The following is a 22,310-nucleotide window of genomic DNA, read 5'->3' as shown; positions in this document are numbered from 1 at the left end:
ACTTAGGGCCGGCCCTGCTCGTACTAAGTACTAAATTTCTGTACTTGCTCGAATGTCATTCCCAAATCATCGGCGGAAGAAGTAAGATGCTTAACCACTTCCTGGTTACAGCATTTTTTTTTAAAATTATTCAAAAATTTCTTGCACGGACTCACCCTTCTCTAGGCAGTGGAATAAAAATATGCAGCTATTGTAAAACATTTAAACATATTCATACAAATTTAATTTTTAACAAATAAAGGCTGATAATTTTCTCGAAAATTTTTTCGATTTTTGAGATTAGAATTAACAAAATACAATTATTACTTAGCTCGGATATGACCGGGCAGGCGGACCTAGACATGGGGGTCAGCAAACAGGGCTCGCGAGCCAGATGCGGCTTTTAAATAATATTGAATGTAAAAAGAAATTAAGTAGAAATTCTTAAAAAAGAAAGAATTAGGATTCTACTTTAAAAAAATGAAATATACAGCCTTTGCCATAATAATGGGACACCCCTTAACATGGTGTGCAGCTCTTTACAAGTGAATAGTCTGACCGAAATATTTCAATAATTTGTAATTCTAACATAACTGTGTCACTGAATGCATTTGATTGGAGTGTTGAGATACAATTCGTTTATTCTTAAACGTCACGGCCAAGATGTCAGTGCTTCAGAACGTTTCTTTTGCACAATTCATTCAGTTTCTCAACGAGCTTGGCAAACACGAGGATGTTTTTTTAATGTTTATTAGATAATTATTGTTTTTTATTGCAAAGGCTCCTAGCTGCCCCCCCCCCCATTATGTCTCTGTTTCAATACAATCTTCTACAATCTATTTTACGAGAATTAATCGAAAAAAATTACTCTGACCAACAAAAATTATTATAATTTTAAAATAAAATTGAAAGTATTGTTGGTACTAGTTATATTGACGCACGCTCAGAAACCAATGGTTATGAACATAAGTGCTGCTTTTGGCCTTAACGTCATCGAAAGTAGCCAACAACGTTTTGCTACATAAATAGGTTTTAAAATTTAAAACGTAATTTTTTATCGTCGTGCGCGTGTTTATTTTCTAAAAATCGATTAAAAATCGCAATTAGCGTTTATCAGTGTTGTTGATTATCAGTGTCACTGAATAACACACGACGACACCGATAAATAGTTAGTTGCGATTTTTAACCGATGTTTGGGGGAATAAACATGCGCAGGGCGATAAAAAAGATTTAAATTTTAAAACGTTTCAATGTAGCAAAACGTTATTGGCTGATTTCGTAACCGTTAAAGGCAAAAGTAGAATATATGTTCATAATCACTGGTTTCTGAGCGTGGTGCTGATATAATTAACAATAACCAAAAAAAAAAAAAAAAAATGGGAAATGAGAGGGGGTGAATATTTTTGCATTGAAGGTAAATTGCCAACTATTATTGTAAATAATTTATTTGAAACGATGTAGATGAGATTTTTTTGCACTGGCACCACCGACCCACGGACAAGGCGCTGGCAATAGACATTTTCGGTGTGCGGGTGTGGAGATGTCAGATGGTCGCCGGCGGTTGGCAGCTCCGCGCTCGGCTGCTGCCCCGCGCCCCCGGACCCCCTCGGGCTGCCTCCGCTCGTTCTCCGAAGGCGCCCCTGCCCCCGCCCCCGCCTCCGTCTCGTCATGCTTTCGACTCTTCAGGTGAAAATCTCTCCCATTGTTCTTTTCGGTGCAGCGAGACGTCATCGCCGACCGAGGTCGACGTCTTCGCGAGGGCGCTAGGCATATTTATGCATGTGCATGCGTACGACGGTCCAATATGATGAATTGTTTCAAACATTTTTCATTCACCACTCTTATTCTATAGACGATTCCACATCGACATGTATTAATTTGAACGTTTCTGTTTCAGGGGTCCGCTACACTTTACTACTTTAACGACGATCGATCAATGAAAATGAATTCGCTTCAATGAGGATGTGATAGTTGCACCAGCGTTCGGTCAGTGTTGCCTAATGTATTTGAAAATAATCTATACGTATGAATGTCACAAGATTAATTGATTAAGATCCACATGAGATTATGTAATTATGTATTAGATATACTAGATTGTTGTAATATTAAATTTGCCGCTTATCGATATCAATAAACTATGTAAGTTATCTTATTCTATATCCAAAATATTTGATTCTCAATAATTTTATTGGTTTTGTGATGCAATCGTTAAATAACGTGGTTAAATTATTTTCAATTGTATTATAATAGACTAAGTTATTTTCTTTCTTTTTTAACAGTGAAATAATACATACGCAAAATTCATATTGTAAAATTGCTTTGGTCTTTTTCGCACATGCAAGTGTAAAATATCCATTCACTCAAGTAAATTTATTAAGTAGTAAAAGGATGGAATTTGTATAAGTCAATTTTAAATGACCATCTGGTACAGTGTAATAACAATACATTTAGGTATTTATTTACTAAGTAAAAAAATTACAATTTTTAGTTTTCTAATATTTCTAATATTCACCACACTCCAAGTAATGCACACTGACAATACATTAAAATCATACAATGATGTATATTTTTTAATTTAATAACTTGGTTTGTTGATATACTCTGTTATGGTACATTGTTCCATAGTTATCTGTATTTATTTCTCAATCGTATAAAATTAAGACTTAAGCTTTTTACTTGCAATGGTATTTTTTGATATAAATATCTACTTAACAATAACAAATTTCTATGTAAGGCAAATTGATAAAAAATATTTAAATAACATTAAAAAATTATCTTTTACAAAAATTATGTAAATATTTAAAATAAGATAAACAGTTTCTAAAATATCACGAATATCCATAAAACGATTTAACATAAAAAAATAAAAAGTAACATGAGAGCTGCCAGAGTTAAACTTATATTAAGCTGTGAAAGGGTTAACTATCAAATTTTCTATGTATTTTGAAATTATATTAGTATTTGAATATTTTAAGGGATAACTAACTCATGGGTCTAATAACAATCTTTAAACGCCGGGTTGTTAGTGATAGGAGAATAAAAGAATACACTTTGCGTGTTGAATTTACCATTTATTTTAAAATTCTGTGCAAGAGTATTTATTATTTTATAAGCCTTTATCCCTTACCAAAAAAAAACAATTCGAACGTGTGCATTGAGTCTGCAGACTTATCAGCTTAATGAGTCATTCGCTGAAAATTTTGTTATAAATAATACAAGGAAAAATTCACACACGTTGCCAAGAAGCTATTTGAAGGGAACAATTTGGATTTAGGAAAGGTTTAGCTTCTTCTGCATGTAGACTACTTCAGTTATGTTACTCGGTTCATAAACCTGTTTACATTTGCTTCATAGATTTTGAAAAAGCATTCGAACTATTATCATATTATAGAGTGCCTAAGTTGTATCGGGTTAGATGACAGATATAAAATCTGTATTTGAATCATTCAGCAGTAATAAGCATCGTTGGAGATCGTTTCTTTCTCTTACTCTTTTAAATTTATACTCCGAAACGATATTCAAAAAAGCACTCTTATTGAATTTTTTAATTAAGTAAAAAAAAAATAAGCCCTTGTCCATTTAAATTAGCCCATAATATTTTCAACATATTTTATTATGAAAACTAATGAATATTGGCAATATAAAAAAATAAGTATAACCCGAGTACAAAAATATATTTCATTGTTTTCTTTATAAAACTAATGCTTCTAACCAAACTATTTTGTAACGATATTTAATTGATCATCAATAGTCATTCACAGGTAATAATCATAAGTACATGATTATTATATCTTATTGAACTAGATCAGAAGGTTTAATTATATTCAGCTCTCATGTTATTCAAAGCAACTTTGATCGATTTTGTTGCTTCATTAATTCGAAATAATTGAAGGTGTATGGATAATAAATGGTAAGTGACATTTTGTTTGTTTATCCACTTATAATTGCAGCTTTTACTATTTTTACCTGCTTGAAGACAAATAGATTTCAGATACTTATTTTTTGTCGTCTCATTCTTAAATTGTTAACGTATGAAATAATCGTTTATATATGTGTTTTGAACTAAGATGTAATATTGTCAATCAAATTGATATTCTTAGAGAAAATTTGTCATGAATTTGTTCTTGAAAAATATGGATATAGAATAAGACAGGCTTCTCATTTTTGTTTTATATCTAATTAATTAATATGTTCTATTATAATACAATATTAAACTTTATTTATAATGTTAATAATTAAATGTTATCAGATATAGTTTTAGTTAAAATGTGTTTTTGAAAGGTTTCACTTATGAATTGTTATTTATTATGTATTAATTTATTATTTAATTATTCTTTATTGTCAAGTTATTATGAGTTGTGTTGGTTGATAATACTCCTATCTTCGGTTACTTAATCGTTTTAAATATCAAGGTTGAAATTAAAATGAAATAAACTCAATATTGAATATACAGAGATGACGTTTCACAGCTGTCGGTATTATATTAAATGCATTTCTAACTGTGTTTTTTTATTATTATATTTTCATCGTGTATTTGCTGTACATGATAAAAGTTTATTATCACGTTTTAATTATCTTGTTGGGTTATTCATCATTAATATTATTGTGTCATGTGGTAATGCGCTATAACGACTTTAGTTTTGTTCAATAACTTTCAAGTATATTTGTATTTAACTTATCTTGTGCATGTAATGCATTTTTATATTTGATTCATATCTTCAACTGAACTTAATATTGTATTAATTAATTATGAAGTTATTTTTATATATTACAATTTAAAATCAGAGTTTCATTGACTTATTATTTCGAATTATCAATACTGTGTGAATTATTTTTTTGAGGTTTCTCATTACTCATATTATATAAACATTAAAACATCTTGAGTAATAATATCTAATGTGGGTTACCTATAGTTGCGCAAAGGTGACCACTTTGTTTATTAAATCCAATGTCAAGTCTGAATGACATTCAGATGATGTCAATAATATTTTAGTTTAATATTTTATTCTTCCAGTTTATTTGTAGTTCTTCAAGTTTAGTTGTAATAGCTCATGTTATTTTTTTATGGAGTTATTTCTATATGTATTGAATATACATTAAATTAAGGCCACCATAATATTATAGTGTTTTTTTAATTATTCTGCCTTCTGGCAATTTTTATGGCTCTCTCTGAAAACATCTATCAACCCTTGTGACAAAGCGCAATCACGGTCATTTTATGCCTCACTCGTGGGGCCGTATATTTACCTAAACCTTTGGCCGTAAGTATCATTTGCACACGTTATGATCGGCCTTATGATAAAGGTGTGTATTTTCAAAAATTCCTTTCGTATATGTGGCATTAAAATGACAGCTTGTAAGTAAAATAAGCAAAAATTTAAATCTTTTTTAAAAATGACAATTTTTTAGGGAAGATATTGGGCTGCTATATAAATTATTCTTTGGATGTTTTATTTGCGTAAAATAATAATTTATGGAATATTTCAAGCGCGCCTTTTAATTTTCAAAATTAAAAGTCAGTTTAACCCTTTCACTGTGGTTGATATTTTTGCGCGCTATTTCGAAACTTGCTAATATGTGGGAGAGCACCTATTTATGCCATAAGTTATTTAAATATTATTTAAATAAATTAAAGTGTTTTTCAACATTAAAAAAACATATTATAAGGCTAAAAGATTTATGACACTTGGGTGCCTAATTATACTGGCGATAGGTGTCATTCGCGGTCAAAGGGTTAGGATTGAAATACAGCGAAACTTCGCTTAACGAGCACCTATCATAACATAAGGTCCTCGATGTCTCAGACTAGTAATTCTGAAGTTGCAGGTTCGAGCCCCGAATTTTTATTTATAAAAATAAAAAAAAAATCGTTCGAATTTTTATTTATAAAAATTCGAGTGCCGCTAGCTGCAGTGACATATAGGTTATAAATTATATTACACATAATAATTTATAATTATTAATATAGATGTCACCGATTCTCAGACTCAGTATGGTAGTTAATACTTGTAGGTATTCATTATATCTGATTGATTTACTCAATTGGTACAGATTTTCCTCGTTATGCCTGTCAGGTTACAACAATAAATAAATAACGAGCAAAACAAATTGTAAAAAATGGCTCGCTTAACGAGCGTCGTTTCGTATAAAGAGTTACGAGGAGAATAACAGGGAATTATCGATTAAATAGCTGTCAAACTATACCTCTTAACATACGTTAATGTCTAGCAGGAGTCCTGCTAGGCATTAATGTATGGAAAAAATTGTTTCGCTGTAACGAGTGTTTTTGGAACGAATTATGCTTGTTAGGCGAGGTTCCACTGTACTCCAAATCTTCGAGATGTGTCTCTAAATAAGCTTGATTGTTATATTTAAAATTTTAATGGCACTTTTAAATAATACCTGTTTTTTAATACATTTTATTACATTTTCTCTTTCTGAAATTACGGCTAACGTTTCCCAACAGCCCACCATCACTTATAATGTAATACAAAAAAATTGTTGACTGCTCTGGAATGACTGGCCTAGGAATTGTTATGGGCCGAATTGTCGAAAACGCGTCCGACAGGCCGAATGCTGCAGAATTTTGTGCATTCGAAAATTATTATATAGAATATTTGAGATTTTTTTTATAAAATTTCGCGCTGCTTGAATATTAACGCGTATAAAAATTAAATTCAACTAAATTTGCTGTCAAATTTTAAGGCATTCTTTTTAGTTGGGATTACTAGGAAAAACCAGCGGTCTTCAAATTATTGTAAACCTTTATAATCCTAGTGATATTGAGTTTGGATGTACATATGCATTTGAATTAATTTTGTTCGTGGTTTATTTTTTATTACTGTCTTATTTTTTATATGTGTTATTTATAATATTTAAGTAATGCAGTAATATAATTTTTTTAACCAAAACCAAAATTGTAATCTGGGGCGTAATGGTTTCATTGGACATAAGCTACTCGAAAATGATATAGTTAGCTATTAGAAGCATTTTCATTTACATTAATGGTACGACTTTTTGGTTGAGCTCATAGTTTTGTTAACCCAGCTTTTCAGTCAGTTTTTAACGATATACCGTCGGTCGGCGTTTTATTTTCGCATTTTGGTTTAGATTCTGGTGAAAATTCGCCCGTAACGAGTGGAATTCTCGCGCCCGGATCGCCTTAAACTCGACCCCGTCGGTTTTTGTGGTTTGCTTTTGTTATCATCATAGTTTGGCTCGTCTCGCACTTTGGGGGCTCGTCAGCATATCTCGTCACACCCCGGCGGCGCGCACAGCCCCTGCGCGAGGGCATGCGCGCTCAGCCACCTCAGTCTGCGGGGATGAATTCGCCTCAGTAGAGTCCGACCCGTCGACGGGGGCGATCGCACCTTCTCACCGTTCGTATGTTCTTTCAATCGCGATGTGATTTCATTCATGAATGGCCATTCAACCCCGCTAAGGGCTCTATCCGCCAGCCATCTCTGTTAGGACGTGTATGCCTCTATCGGTCTGTGTAGAAATAGAGACAGTGCCGTTAGTGAGACTGTGTCGTTTGTTGTCGCTTTTAGATTGTTTTCTTTTTGTGATTTTGAGGGATATTGAATTACCTTATCGTATCATAGATATATACATAATATAATAGGAAAACATTTCGGTCGAAAATTGACACAAGCAGTTGTGCGGAGTGTCAAAAGCGTAGAACTTACACGCGGATAAAAATACAATTAAGATATTATCATAATTTTAGATATCGAACCGTTTATGTTCTTTCTTTATATTGTATATTTATGGTGTGATTGGTACACATTCGTCAGATTATCGACGTGACACCCGCAATTTTCCTTTGTCGCGCGCTGCGCTTGCACTCTTTTGCATGTGTGCGTTGGCGACGTTTAGACGTGTTTTTGATGTTTCATTTATAAAAAGTTTTATTACGTATCTTTGAATTCGTTGTTCTGCGCCGTCATATTATGTTAGTCAGTATTTGAAATTTCAGTAATAATTGAAGCTTTAGTGATAAATGCATACGGGGTCCATTAATACTTTTATTATTATTCGGCAAAAAGCTAAACTTAATTGTCAGCGTTCAACAAGTTTTTCAATTCTTCTACGTTAAAAACTTTTCGATTTAAAGTTTGTTAAAATCCTTTTTGTTGTCATCAACACCATTCCTAAGAGTTTTATAGGTATCATAAGTATTTTTGTTGTTGTGTGATTTCATCATGTAACCAATAATATATTTTACTTTTTCTCAAACACAACTGGGTCGTATATTGACATTTGTAATTATAGTATATTGAAATTAAATTTCATTATTTTTTTTTATGTATATATTGATATTAAATATTCTTATATTAATGTCCGGAATTTTTGCTGTGTGGAATTTTGGCGTTCGCAGTTTTCGTGCTCGTAATTTTAATAGTTTTAAATTTGAATTACCATTTTAGATCATTCTTTACCATATTTCAATAACTAGTTTAAAACATTGATATGAATAACAAAGAGTTTTCTGTTCACAAAAATAGTTTTAATTTCAATAACATATTTATTTGTCGAGTTTTTTCAAGGCTCGCTACTTCTGATTTTATCCGCCAAATTCTAATGTGAGCTTACAAATGATATTATCTTTTCAAAGTTTCTTATTTTCTGCGTTAGATACGATTAAAGACGGTTTGTTGTGACATATAAAGAGTGATTCAACTTCAGTTTCTGATTTTTTTTATTAATCGAACATTTGACGTATTACATTAATTATGAAAAATAATATCAATTAAATATCGCCTCTGGACCGTTTGCAGCAATCGATCCTTTTGATCTAATTTTCAATTAATTCAATAAACTTTTTCGTACATTTCGAGCGGATGTTGGTTTTTAGTGGCTTAAACGTTTCGGGTTTGTCAGCGTAGACACGATCTGCGTAATCCCACAAAAATCCAAGGACGATAAATCGCACAATCTTGGTGGCTAGTTGACGTTACTAACACGTGAAATAATGTGACCTGAACTTTTCACGCAAAACACCTGTGTGGCAAGTTGGATTGTCTTCCGCATCAATATCTTCGCTTTCGTGTCAAAAACATTCAGTTATCATGCACCATAGCGCTCAATGTTGACTGTTACAGTCCAACCTTTATCGTCTTCAAAGAAGTAAGGCCCAATGACGCCGCCTGACCACAATGCGTACCTAACAGTCACCTTTTGGGCATGTAATGGTCTCTCGTGAATCTATGTGAATATATGCGGCAATTTTGCTTATTAACATACCCAGAAAGGTGGAAATAAAGATTTTCTTTGAAAAATCAGAATTAACTTCCTGCTGCTCTGACACACAACCTGCGTAAATTCTTCGCTGTCTATTGTCGTCTCTGGGTTTCAGTTCTTGTGTTATCTGAATTTTATACAGCTGCAGGTGCAAGTCTAGATGTAAAATGCGCCAAAGGGAGTCATAATAAATTCCCAAAAGCTGTGAACGCTGACGAATCGACAATTCCGGGTCTTCCGCCACACTTTCACTTACAGCAGAAAAATTTTCGACTGAACAGGCGCCACGATGATGCATAGGCCTTACCCCATCTCAACGTTTCCAGTCTCTTTACATGTTTTCACTCAGTAGGACGATAAAATTGACCATAATCATCCCATACATTTCAATACACAGCTCGTACAGAATTATTTCTGTAGAACAATTGAACAACTTTATTAACAGCGATCCATTTCGTAAATGTGTTGTTGCAAACAAACATTTGACAATTTGATTATTGTCGGTTGTCTGATTTACAGTGAATTGGATCAACCTGTAGTTATAAAGCATGTTCATATTGTATCTGGTTCGAGTTTTCGACCTGCAGCGCTTTAATTTTTCTGGCCCTCCAGAACGCGGTCATTGACATAGTATTTGAAACGATTCACAGGCTTCGGCAGATTTGTTTTGTTCGTTACAATCCGTAAATAATGCATTTATCACATAATATACTATTGGTTTGGGAAGTTCCATTGTTTTAAACACGCGCGACGAATTTTCAAGTTTACACATTTTTCTAAATAAATTTCTTCATGTATACGTCAAATTATATAGCAGTCATCTCTTAAATGTAGAGCACGTGGAATTAAGAGAAAGTCAAACTTATAAAGTAATTTAAAACTAATAATTTATTATCATTTAATTTTGGTTATCACAAAGTCATATTGCAAAATGTTTTTAGTTTACATTAGTTTTTGGTTGTTATTTAGGCATGAAAAACGATTTTTATGACATATACTCTGACTCGATGGACCTTGATTTATTGTAGTTTCTTAAAATACGAATAAAGCGCACGACTGTCGCGCTTCGTTGAACTCGTAGCTATAATTCAGACACGCGCAAATTACATAGCTCCGATCGGATTTTTGTAGGGCACGTCGATGTGCTGACGATAACTGTGATTTTTCGTTGCAGTGATTCTTCGGTGACGATTTAAATAAATTGTAATTGTGCGATTGAAATGCTGTGAACGCATCTGACTGTATATTCAAAACATTATATAATAACGTATCTCGTCTCGCGTCGTCGCCTAGTTAACGAGCGGACGAAATGCAACATTGTCGTCACTGATGGAAAAGGTGTGGAAACGCGTCGGCCTCCACACGTCTCGTCGGAAACGAGACAGAGAAAAAAACCAGCCGAAAGAAGGCACTGAAGACGGATTGTCCGATCGCCAGGGCACTTCGCGCAGACAGGGCGGCGAAAGCGAAGAGGAGCAGGGAACTCTCCGGGGTTCGTACATCGTGAGGAACGGTGACGAACTAGTGCTCGTCGAGAGGAGACGAAGGCGCAGGCGGAGCGTTGCCAGAAGACCCCCGCCCAAATTGAGGATCTTCGGTATCGAGTGGCCTTTGCATTCCAAAGAGCGGTAAGTCGATTAGCACGTAGAGTAGTGAATTCTTCGCCTACGACAGGCGCCGCGGTTACGGCGGGTATTATCAACCAACGCGACGAGCTGTGCGTAGCGTTCGGTAAATAATGCGTTTTCGATGTGTTTGGTCATCAGGTTGTGAGAAGTAAACATTATGGGCTCTCGTCGATGGTTCCATCCGTCGGTGACGGGTATCTGTGCTGAGCAATTGTTGCTGGAGGCCGGTATCGACGGGTCTTTTCTCGCGCGCCACAGTTCCAGCAGCCCCGGCGACTTCACCCTCTCGGTCCGCCGCAACGGCCAGGTCACGCATATAAAGATTCAAAATAATGGTGATTTCTTCGATCTGTACGGCGGCGAAAAGTTCGCCACGCTGTCGGAGCTCGTTCAGTACTACATGGAGAATCAGGGTCAATTGCGCGAGAAGAACGGCGACGTGATCGAGCTGCGGTATCCCCTCAACTGCGCCGATCCTACCACCGAACGTTGGTTTCACGGACACCTGTCGGCCAAAGAGGCCGAGAGGATGCTCATGGACAGGGGCAAGTACGGTTCGTTTTTGGTGCGCGAATCTCAGAGTAAGCCCGGAGATTTCGTCCTATCCGTGAGGTCCGAGGATAAAGTCACGCACGTCATGATCCGCTGGCAGGAGAACAAATACGACGTGGGCGGCGGAGAGAAGTTCTCTTCGCTGTCCGAGCTGATTGAACATTATAAGAAGAATCCGATGGTCGAGACTTCGGGTAGCGTGGTGCATCTTCGCAACCCTTTCAACGCCACGAGAATCAACGCCAGCACCATACACGTCAGAGTATCTCAACTGCAAAAAGAGAACGGACACGGCGACTCGGCCGGAATCAAGGCAGGGTTTTGGGAAGAGTTCGAATCGCTGCAGCAGCAAGAGTGCAGGCATTTATACTCGCGCGAAGAGGGGAGTAGGCCCGAAAATAAAGACAAAAATAGATACAAAAATATTTTACCGTTTGACAATACTCGCGTTAAATTAAAAGATATAGGGATCAACCCTCCTCTCGGCGCTGAATACATAAACGCAAATTACATTCGCCAAAATTTGTCCGACGTCGAGCAGACCTCGTGCAACGGCGACGGCGCCAACAGGGGCAATCTCAATAATAATCTTTCGAATCCCTTACCGGGTTCCGGCTCTTCGATCAGCGTCAACAACTTGGGCGCTGCACCAGCAGGAAAATCGAGACAATATTACGGATCCAAATTGTACATAGCTACGCAGGGCTGTTTGCCACACACCGTTCAAGACTTTTGGGCGATGATATGGCAAGAAGATACGCGCGTGATCGTCATGACCACCAAAGAGGTGGAGCGGGAAAAAACGAAGTGCGCTCGATACTGGCCGCCTATCGGCGATACGGAAGTCTTTGGAAAGTTCAAGGTGCGCACCGATTCGCAAGACCTGAGCGCTGAGTATAAACTCAGAGAGTTCACAGTGACGCGCATCGCCGAAAAGGGCAAAGACGAACAGAGCAGGAAGATATATCATTATCAGTTCTTGGCCTGGCCGGATCACGGAGTGCCTTCCGATCCGGGATGCGTTCTCAATTTCCTTCACGACGTCAACCAGAGGCAAGAGCAGGTGATGCAAGAGTCGGCTAGTCCGCAGCAGGCGGCGATTTGCGTCCACTGTTCGGCCGGTATCGGTCGCACGGGTACTTTTATCGTTATAGATATGATATTGGATCAGATCAAGAGGCAAGGTTTAGATTGCGAAATAGATATTCAACGTACTATCCAAACGGTGCGAGAGCAGCGGAGCGGCATGGTGCAGACTGAAGCGCAATATAAGTTTGTTTATTTAGCGGTGCAACATTATATAGAGACCATTTCGCAGAGGATGAAAGCCGAGCAGAGGTCGATGTTGGCCGGAAGGGAATACACCAACATCAGACATTCTGGCGATTTGACTTCTATTCACGTGGCACCTCCTCGCCGCACCGTCGCTTCTACTTTTAGGGCGGCCCTCACTAGGGGTTGCAGCTTAGGCTCGGCTCCGGTCCTGTGCGCGCCTTACGTATCACAGGGTCAAGGGGAACAGATTGCACAGCTTGCGCAGCCCGCGCAGACTGTCCAGTCTGCGCAGAACGCGAGGCCTTCGACGCCTCCCTATCTTATTTACGAAAATGTGGTGCAAAATTCAGCACCCGTTCCGGCTCGGCCGCCACTATAACCTTTCCCTTTTGTTATAGATGCAAAGTGCTTTATATAATTCGAAGTCTGCGAAACGTAGACTATTACGATTACAATTGACAAATTGATACATTTGTGACAACTTTACTTTTACAAAAATGACATGAGAATTACACTGTAACACTGACTATTGTACACTATTTAATTATTATTTTTGTAATGCTGATATTTTGAAGATGTAACATATCATGATTTATAAATATTCAACATTTTATCGCCAGTGTTAATCTTTTCATCTGATATTAATATTTTAAAAGGCAATGATACTTTTTTCATATTGTTTCCGTTTTTATCTTTATTTATATTTTTTGGTATTTATTGAGTTTTAAGGTGCTATATTTTTCTTTATTATGCGAATAAAACGTATGTAAGGTGCTATGATACTATTCTGATATCAATGTGAAGTGCTGCATGATATTAAAGAGGTATGCTTATTAATGATTTTGTTTATTTGTATTAATATTTATTATAGTTGTTTCAGAATGTTGCTCTTTTTTTTATTTCTTTCGCTTTTGGTGATCAATAATTTAATTGTATCTAATATTTGACAGTGATTATTGTAAAACGTGAATTGACTTTTTGAAATCATTCAAAATATATATATGTACATACATACATCCATACACATACATATGTATGAATATAGCGTTGTAATTAATGTCATTAGAGGCTTTATATGAATGTGAAAAAATACCAAATGTATTTAAAATTATAAACGCCTTAATATAGTCATTATACAGATGTGTTGTATAAAGTAGAGAGGAAAACCTCATCTCTATGCTTTATGAATTTATTTTAAAATACCATTAACGTATTTGCATATAATTTTTATCTAGTTGTATGAAATAAATTTTATTTAGACATACGTTATACTGATAATGCACATAATTATCAAAGTGGTATAAATGTTAATTGGTGTTGGCCATATCGTGCACATGAAGCTTTAATAACTCATATTGAAAATTGACTTAGGATATCAAAGATCAGAAGACAAATCGGTTGCACGGCGATTGTTGATCATTTCGCCGTGAGCGATGCCCGTTGTGTACACAATGTGAGCATACATTGCCTATTGTAATTTTTTCAATACATTCGCTGTTGTAAAACATTCCTCTAGACTCGAGCGTGTGTATATACAGATATACACGCACAACCATGGAGTTTTGAGACATGCGAATATTCTGTAATTAGTTTGATGCATGGGAACAGTTCATATTTTCGGACTAGTCATATAATTAATGTTTGAAGACTGTAAATAATTGTTATAGAAATGATATATCCAAAATGGAGTGATGATATAAACGTCCGTTATATATAAAAATATATTGTAATTATTTTTTTCTTATATGATAAAAATAAGGATTGCGCTCATCAAAAATTAAGAGATAATTACAGAATCGAAACGTATTCTGTACGAAGCGAATGGATTGTTTAGGGATGCGAGCCGAGCTTAATATTTTTTGTATAAATGAAGCTCACGAAGATTGAAATATGAAAGATATTAGTTATCATTCTTAATAAAATGCAGGATGGTGTACTACCTTTTGATTTGACATGGCCAATGATTGGTTGCTAGATATACCTTTATTAACTTGGGAGTTATTTGTCCCGTCTTTAATTTCAATTTTATGTATTAGATTTTTGTAATTTATGCAATGGTAATGTCTAAATTGAAACTTTAAATCGGTGACATACATCCACTTTTATCTGTGCTTCTCAATTTGTCCTTGCTACTTTATTGTATTTTTTAAAAGCATTATTATATCCGCATATGTGTATATGTAGATGGTATTTAATAAAGTGTCCCTCGATAGTATGTGTATTAGTTGAGTAATGCTGTATATAATGCTATATTAGCAAGTTTTAAAAATTGGGTTATATAACACATATATTTATAAATATTTAATATATTAATAATAATCATGTCTATAATTTTTTACATACCTAATGTGTTAAGAACGTCTGATGTGATAAGATTAATTTATGGTTTAAATTAACAGTGATAGTTAAGGTTAAGGGTAGTAAGTTTTTTTTAACAGTTTGGTTATTTTTTGTAGGTGTTCTCAAATATCTCAAAGATAATGCGGGTGTTCTGAAAGTCGATTGGTTTGACCCTTCGAGGGCGATGTACATATTTTACTTTGGTCGGTTAAAAAAATCACCGCAAGGTTGTGTATTGATGCTAGCGACATTTAATTGATATAAAGAGATCTCTTATGCATTTTGATTAGACTTTTGTTCTGATTAGTGTGTAACGTACGTTCGGTTGAATACTATATATTTTTTTACAATTATTAATATTACTAATTAAATATGCGTTACGTTGTTGTAATTATTTTTCACACAAATCTCCACATTTTCTTATATATTAATATAATATTTATATTTAAATGATCCAGTGTGGGGTTTCTAATTATATATATATATAAATATGAAGTCTTGTTATTTTTTGTCAAACATGATTGTATAATATATTGTGATTATATATTGAAACAAACGGATGTTCCATTCGTGCGATTATATTTTTAGGTTAGTATGTATACTTGATTAAAAATGAGTGAAATTATATTTATTAACATATATGTATGTGTGTATGTATTACATGTATTATTATGATTATATACAATTGTGTATATTTTAAACTCATATATTTGATACGATTTGAGATATATGAGGTGCTTGTTAAAAAAAGGATATAAAAATGAACCGGTGCTTATTTCAGGATTGTAAAAAATATGTATCTATATAAATATATATGTATATGTATATGTATATATATATCTATATAGTTATACGTATGTACGGAGTTTATGTATAGTATACATATTATGTAAAAAGAAGAATAAACTATAGATTCTAATATGTTTTATAATCGGATGTAATTGTAAGATTTTTTAATTTTTACTTCATATTGTAGTAAGTGTATATGATCCGAATTTATGAGAATAAATAATTAATTTTGAAGTTCTTTTTTATATTATAAAACAACCTTTCACTCTAACGATTAAATGGTTATATTTTGTGTATTTAAAACTTTTTTTCAGAGAGATGGAATGTTAACCTTTTATATGCCTTGACAAGCAAAATATTTTGTCATAGAAATGCATTAACCACTAAAATTAATTATAGTTGGCAATTTATTTAAATTTATCAATGATAATATAGTTTGATGGCAGCTAAAGGGATGAAGAAAAGGTAAGAAAACCTCTAATTTTTATTTATTTTTAATCAGTAAGCCAAATATATAATACATATAAATATATGTGGTTTGATTTTTAAAAAATATTATTTTAATTAAATAAAATTTTGATGCTCGTTTAGTTGCGCAGCGTGAAATTTTTGGTTGATTTTACACTGACTGCTATTTATTTTAAAATTTATCTGCAGAATATGTAGCCAAAACAAGTGGCAATGCGCGGTCAAAACGCTTAATTACTGAAATATCTTACATTTTATGCCCTGTCATGTTTTTTTTTTAAATCAGTGAATTAAATTTTTAGCTCCCGATTCACATTGCGGTCCACGTTGGATCAGAATATTTACTCTGTGGTTTGCATTAAAATTTAAGTTATGACCGCTGATATATTCCAAAGCTCGCCAGACTAGTGCTATATACTGGCCAACAAATCGATCAATGGCTATAAACTGGTTGACCGCGACACAATATATGGACAAATTCACAATCGGTTTTGAGGCCGAAGAAGTGTGGTTTTGCAGCCAAAGAGACGCCAAAAAAGCTGGTAACAGTTATTTACATATATAAATTACCATATATATAGAGAAACGTAAATGCCACTATCAGGAAATGGAGTTGAAATAGCAGGTATTGAAATTGAAATGAGTCTTGTGTGTCGAGTTGTATTATTGTCTCTCTGGACGATCTGCTGATGTTTCTCGTGTTGATACAGTCTTCTAGGTCGTCTCTGTTAGTCTCTTCTGCTGTGACTCCATGAGATCTCTCCGGCGGTCCCTTCTGCGTCTCTTACCTCTGTTATCAAGTGTCATATTTCAAATAATACCTGCTTAGTAATCGTATATGTGGATGTTTGTTAGACAATTGTATCGCTTTTGGGGCACACAAAATGTGTTCATGCATTAAAAAGTAAATGGTCCAGATGGTTACTCTAGCGATCGGTAACCAAAGGGTAGAATAACAATATTATTATGCGTAGGGTAGAATGTATGGTCTAGCGCGCGTCCTTTCCTAACAAAGAGTAGTTTTTCAGCGATACTTAGAGGCGATAAACATCTCCGTACGGATCTGAAATATTTCCAAGCATTAACGCAAATATTTGGAAATGAGTTCTTTATGAAGATAGGAAAAACTGTTTGAAATTTCATAAAATTTCGATTTTTTAACAGGAAAAAATTGATATCGATGAATGCAGAAAATTTACATAAAGCAGTTTATGATTTTGCCTCCAAATATTTTGAAGATATTACATTCACTAACAAATGCTTTCAAATCCTACAATTAAAATAAGGCGAACGCAGTATCAGAAAACAATTTAGTCGATCACAATCCTGAACAAGTTGGTCATCCCTTCTATATAGTAAGCAATTAAAAGTGTCACTGTCAGTTAGGTACCGTTGCTGTTGGAAGAGTCCATATTTTCTAGTATCGCGTGGCATGCGGTCATTATTAGTCCTTCGTGGTCAAATGACACAATTTTCGTACCCTTTCCAACTAGACGCATGGTCTAGCCTACCGGTGAAAATTTTCCGCAAATAACTCATCGAAGCGGATATGGAATATTTGGTCCGATCCATAAATCAAGACGCCTTATATGGGAGCTTGTCTTACATGTTAATTTTCATATCAGCTCTAAAAGAAAAACTTACAAAAAAAAAAACATTTCCCGAATCTTATAAACGAGTTGTAGTTGTTGAAACACGTATGTCAATTTCAGGAAATGACTTTTTTTCCTGCGGTGGAATAATCTTGCGGCGGATCTTTGCACCCCCGGGGGGAGGCTCGCGAATAATTTATCATGTCTCCGGAGTAGGAAGACAGCTTTGTCCGTTTTGTCCGGCTTTCACGGTGGCGCATCCTCTAAAATATGTTTTACACGTAGAAAATAGAGGCGGCTCTGCAGTGTATTGAGGTCATGTCGGTGCACCACTCTTTTTTCAAATACGAACATATATAATATATATAAAAACCTAAACGGTTTTGTATATATGTTGGTATGTATCTAAAAAAATCACCCTTTAGTTTATTTTCTTGGGATTTGCCTTTTAGAATGTCGTGACTTTGCAGATAAACCGTTATAAGATAAAAAAAATAATGTGTAAACTTTTCAATGTTTCGATTGTTCTCAATTAAATATTTTTTTAAAAATTGAAATGTATTCTGCATTTTCTCAGAATTCGAAGAACGCTGCTGTAACTAAAGTTTGTAAAAATTTCACTATTTTAAAATTTTTATCACCATGGAAAATACACAAAGCAACTTGACACGATTTGTGACAAGTTGTGATTTATACAAATGTATGTATATGTATATACATATGTACATATATACATATTATTGAAATTTTGGGATTCATCGCGATTAAAACTTACTTTTTTATATTTCGGCTGCGATGCTACAGCCATGGTCACGAATTTTCCATAACTTCGTGACGATGGCTGGAGAATCACAGCCAAAATATAGAAAAGTAAGTTTTAATCGCTATGAAACCCAAGATTCAATAATATTAATACTCGAAAACCTATAAAAAAACATATATACATATATAAGCATTCTTTTTCCTTGTAGTTTTTATGTTAGATCCGTGAAAAAAATCCTATGATATCGGCAGTAAAGGCTAGTTTTTAGTCATTCAGTTATCGACAATAGTACCCGAAGGCGGCTTCTTTAGTTGATAATTTTTTTATCACTCTTTTGAGTTCAAAAAAATCTTAATTAAACTTTAATGCTTCCTCCACACTCTCTGGAAGTAGGCCATGGTTGGGCAAGGACGGAAAATATAATATAATGTGTTAATTCGGGGCTACTTCGGTCGAGCTCGGGTCTGCCCGCTCTAATGTCTCGGCGACCTCGACCATATTCGGTAGACCTTTGGTTCGGTAACTTCCAGAGAGTGTAGAGGAAGCATAACGTAGTTGAACCATCGAACTAACGCAAGGGCAAGTTAAGATGCTTCCATTTCTGATAAAATAATTCACTTCCACTGAGCGAATAAAGTTTACCGCTAATATAACTGGTTAAATAACACGTGATAGATCGAGAGATTTCCCACAGAGTATCTGTTGGTTAATAATACAATAAATAATTAGAGGCTTTGAACACCTTGCATTTTCAAAAGCCTCATAAATTTTTTAACCACTTAAAATTATTTTGCTTGCTATTTAATTGGCTATTGATGTTACTTACAATGCAACATTTTTAGCAACTGTTCTCGTCTAAAGACTAATAGATTAAAATATACATATATATTTTCCCATGACACATTTCTTTGGCTGAAACAATCAAACCTGACTACTAATTCACTAACGTTAAATGGTATTCCTTTATTAGTTATTAAATGAGCTACTCATGAACTAATTTTAGTTACAGCCTCATTTTTCTTTTATATTTTCGCAAAAAAATGCGTTGTGATGAAAAATTTCGTTTTAAACAATTTTTCTGATCTTTGCTTTTTCAACTGTGAGTTGTGAATATTGTGTCGATTTTTTAGTCTGGTAATAACTACGTATGTTGTATTCTTTTAGTACATACATAATGCCATCGCACAATTAACATAATGCTTTGTTATTTAATTGGATAACAAAATATTTAACATTCCACTTAGCTTTAAAAGCACGACATTCGTCCACTAGTCTCGTCTGGCTTTGACAGTGACATGATAAATATTTACGGGTAATAAAACGAGAGCAAAATATCATAAAAAAATGTTACACGGAGTACTGAAGATGTTGCCGAATTATAACTACGTAATGCCATATCGAAAGGCGAAGCAATAGGAGCACTACATACGGTTTTATCTCGTAACTCCTCAACTCGACGATTAAGGGCACATTGAACTTTTAAAGAGTTTGGAAATGTAAAATCTATTCTTAGCTCGCGAGTCGGATTAAAATAGGCAGTTTGCCGACCCCTGTTCTAAGGTATTGAGGTATTTTTTGAAGAGGAAAGAAAATGAGAAGGGACGCGGAGAGGGCTAATATTTTTATAAGAAGTTACTTTTCTTAAAAGTGAATAAAAAAAATAAAATTGAATTAATTTTTTTTTGCTAATAATACAAGTTTTGTTTCATGAACAAAGCATGAAACTGCCGTCTTTTTATGTGATTTATAATATTATTTATAAAATAGTTAAGCAAACGAGTTATGCATATTCGAGAAAACTGTGCATTAAATGATATATTATATAATACATGGCGCAAAACGCCTTTAAGCTTTGAAATAAAAACACAAATCTCATGATCAAAAATTTGCTCAAAGATTTTCTACATAAATTTTAAGTTCAATTGCTTAAATTTAATATTTTAAATAGTTATATTTATTATCTTTCCGCATGTTAATATTTGAGAGTTTGTTGGACACTATTTTGAATAAGGGTGTGCATTTTGCATACGGGTATACCGCTTTTGCATGAGTAATGAAAATCCATTAGTGGAAAAATTTTCATTGCACCGCTGTTATACGTATGTATAGTTAGAGCTTAAAAGGGTACTCGTAATCAGTGGCGGATTAGTGCACGGGCATATGAGGCTCTCGCCTAGGGTAGACACGAAATGGGAATAGTTTTTTAAATTTGTATAGGACTTAGTACATGGCTATGCAAATTCAGTCATATATTAAAATAATAAAACAGGGAGTCCCTGACAATATCGGACGCGGCTTCGTTAAATCGGGACAATGATAGAAATTTAAATAACAATTTTGGGTTGTGTTAAATGATTAGCAGAAACTAATTGTATTTCATAAGCGGATCTTATGAATTATAAGATATTGTTGCAATCTGAGGGTAAATATTGAGATGCGCAGATCGGTAGTGGGGGCACGTCGATTCTTTCGGGGTGCAGTGCTATCGCTCCTTCGTGCTTTTCATTTCTCAAGACTGGTGCAACAATATATTCCCAATGTCAAGAGCCATTTTACTTTTTTTTTAAGAATAATAATACTATTCTAAAATGTATGAAATACAATGACTGACATTGATTTTTATCTGATGCATATTTTTGATTTTTTAAAACGCTTGAAATAAAGCAAGGTTACGAGTGCGCAAGAATTGACGTGCAAAGCGCAGGATTACGAGCACAAAGCGCGATTCTACGAGCGCATAGCACTAGTAATTATTATTTTTATTATTAAAAACTTATTTATCAAAAATTTGGATCAATAATATACTGTAGATATTTTAGCACACGGAGAGTCTCTTTATGCAACTGTATTTGTATTATATATATTATAGATATGTTTTTATTAATATAGGATTATTATATTACAATAATTGGTTAACAATATTTAGTTCATTGCGCTTATGACAAATACTGATAGTGAGATGATAGATACTATAAACAGATTTTGAATCAAGGTTGCAAATCTGTATCAATAAATTGGTTTTAAATTATTTTTTTATTATATAATAATATCTAATATTTTATGTATATATTATGATTTTTTAACGCGGATTTTTCAGTTGTATAATGGAGCGTGATAAATTGAAAGATAAGGTGTTAGCGACGAGAGAACGCTTCAAGATATCATCAAACACCATTTCGCGAAAATAATCCGAGAAATGACTTTTACCAAAAGATTAAAGCAAACCGATAGTATGTAAATCTGGTCAGGTTTGCTCGAGAACTTCACCATATTTTTATAAGTTCTCTGATATGTCAAAATGTTTAACTCATATATTTTTATTAGCCAGTCTCGCATTTAAATTATAAGCGAAAATACTACTTTCTGTTTGCCCTTGGAAAACAATTTTGGTGGAAAAGTTTTTCGGAACGGGCTCTACACTGACTATTAACACGTATAATAAGCTTTTAAATCTACTGGTAAAATGGTTATTGATCCTTTAAATTGCAACACCTTATCCTTATACGTATGTATTATTGAATGTATATGGAGATGCTGAATTTTAATCAAGGAGGCTTTATAGGTCTTACTTTCCACGCTGCAAGAAGTTCCCACAGGTATACAGGGAGTGGCCTGGGACAAATCAATAACAATGTGGCTTGGTCTAACAAACAAACAAATATTTTTTCGCCCGTCTTTACG

At 34.2% G+C, this 22,310-nt stretch overlaps 1 protein-coding gene across 3 annotated transcripts in view; it reads left to right on the top strand.

Annotated features, from left to right (window-relative positions):
* The first annotated feature begins 1,502 nt into the window (after positions 1 to 1,502).
* csw (protein tyrosine phosphatase non-receptor type corkscrew) overlaps positions 1,503 to 22,310 on the top strand; it is a 284,151-nt gene continuing 263,343 nt past the window's right edge. Inside the window, exons 1-4 of one of the 3 annotated variants that reach the window (XM_088198478.1) lie at positions 1,503 to 1,665; positions 1,877 to 1,965; positions 10,516 to 10,850; positions 10,989 to 16,040. In XM_088198478.1, the coding sequence (XP_088054604.1) occupies positions 11,008 to 13,056 (2,049 nt within the window). In that variant the 5' untranslated portion in view covers positions 1,503 to 1,665; positions 1,877 to 1,965; positions 10,516 to 10,850; positions 10,989 to 11,007 and the 3' untranslated portion in view covers positions 13,057 to 16,040. Of the gene's footprint in view, positions 1,666 to 1,876; positions 1,966 to 10,515; positions 10,851 to 10,988; positions 16,041 to 22,310 lie in introns of those variants that run through there. The other 2 variants (XM_088198450.1, XM_088198470.1) reach the window with 2 other exon arrangements.

The sequence above is a fragment of the Plectrocnemia conspersa genome, unplaced genomic scaffold (assembly GCF_051122295.1).
Source record: "Plectrocnemia conspersa isolate PC_06_02 unplaced genomic scaffold, ASM5112229v1 ptg000001l, whole genome shotgun sequence".
In the NCBI taxonomy this organism is placed as follows: Eukaryota; Metazoa; Arthropoda; class Insecta; order Trichoptera; family Polycentropodidae; genus Plectrocnemia; species Plectrocnemia conspersa.
The sequence above is the reverse complement of the archived record's forward strand: the minus strand, read 5'-3'. Positions and strand labels throughout refer to the sequence as shown.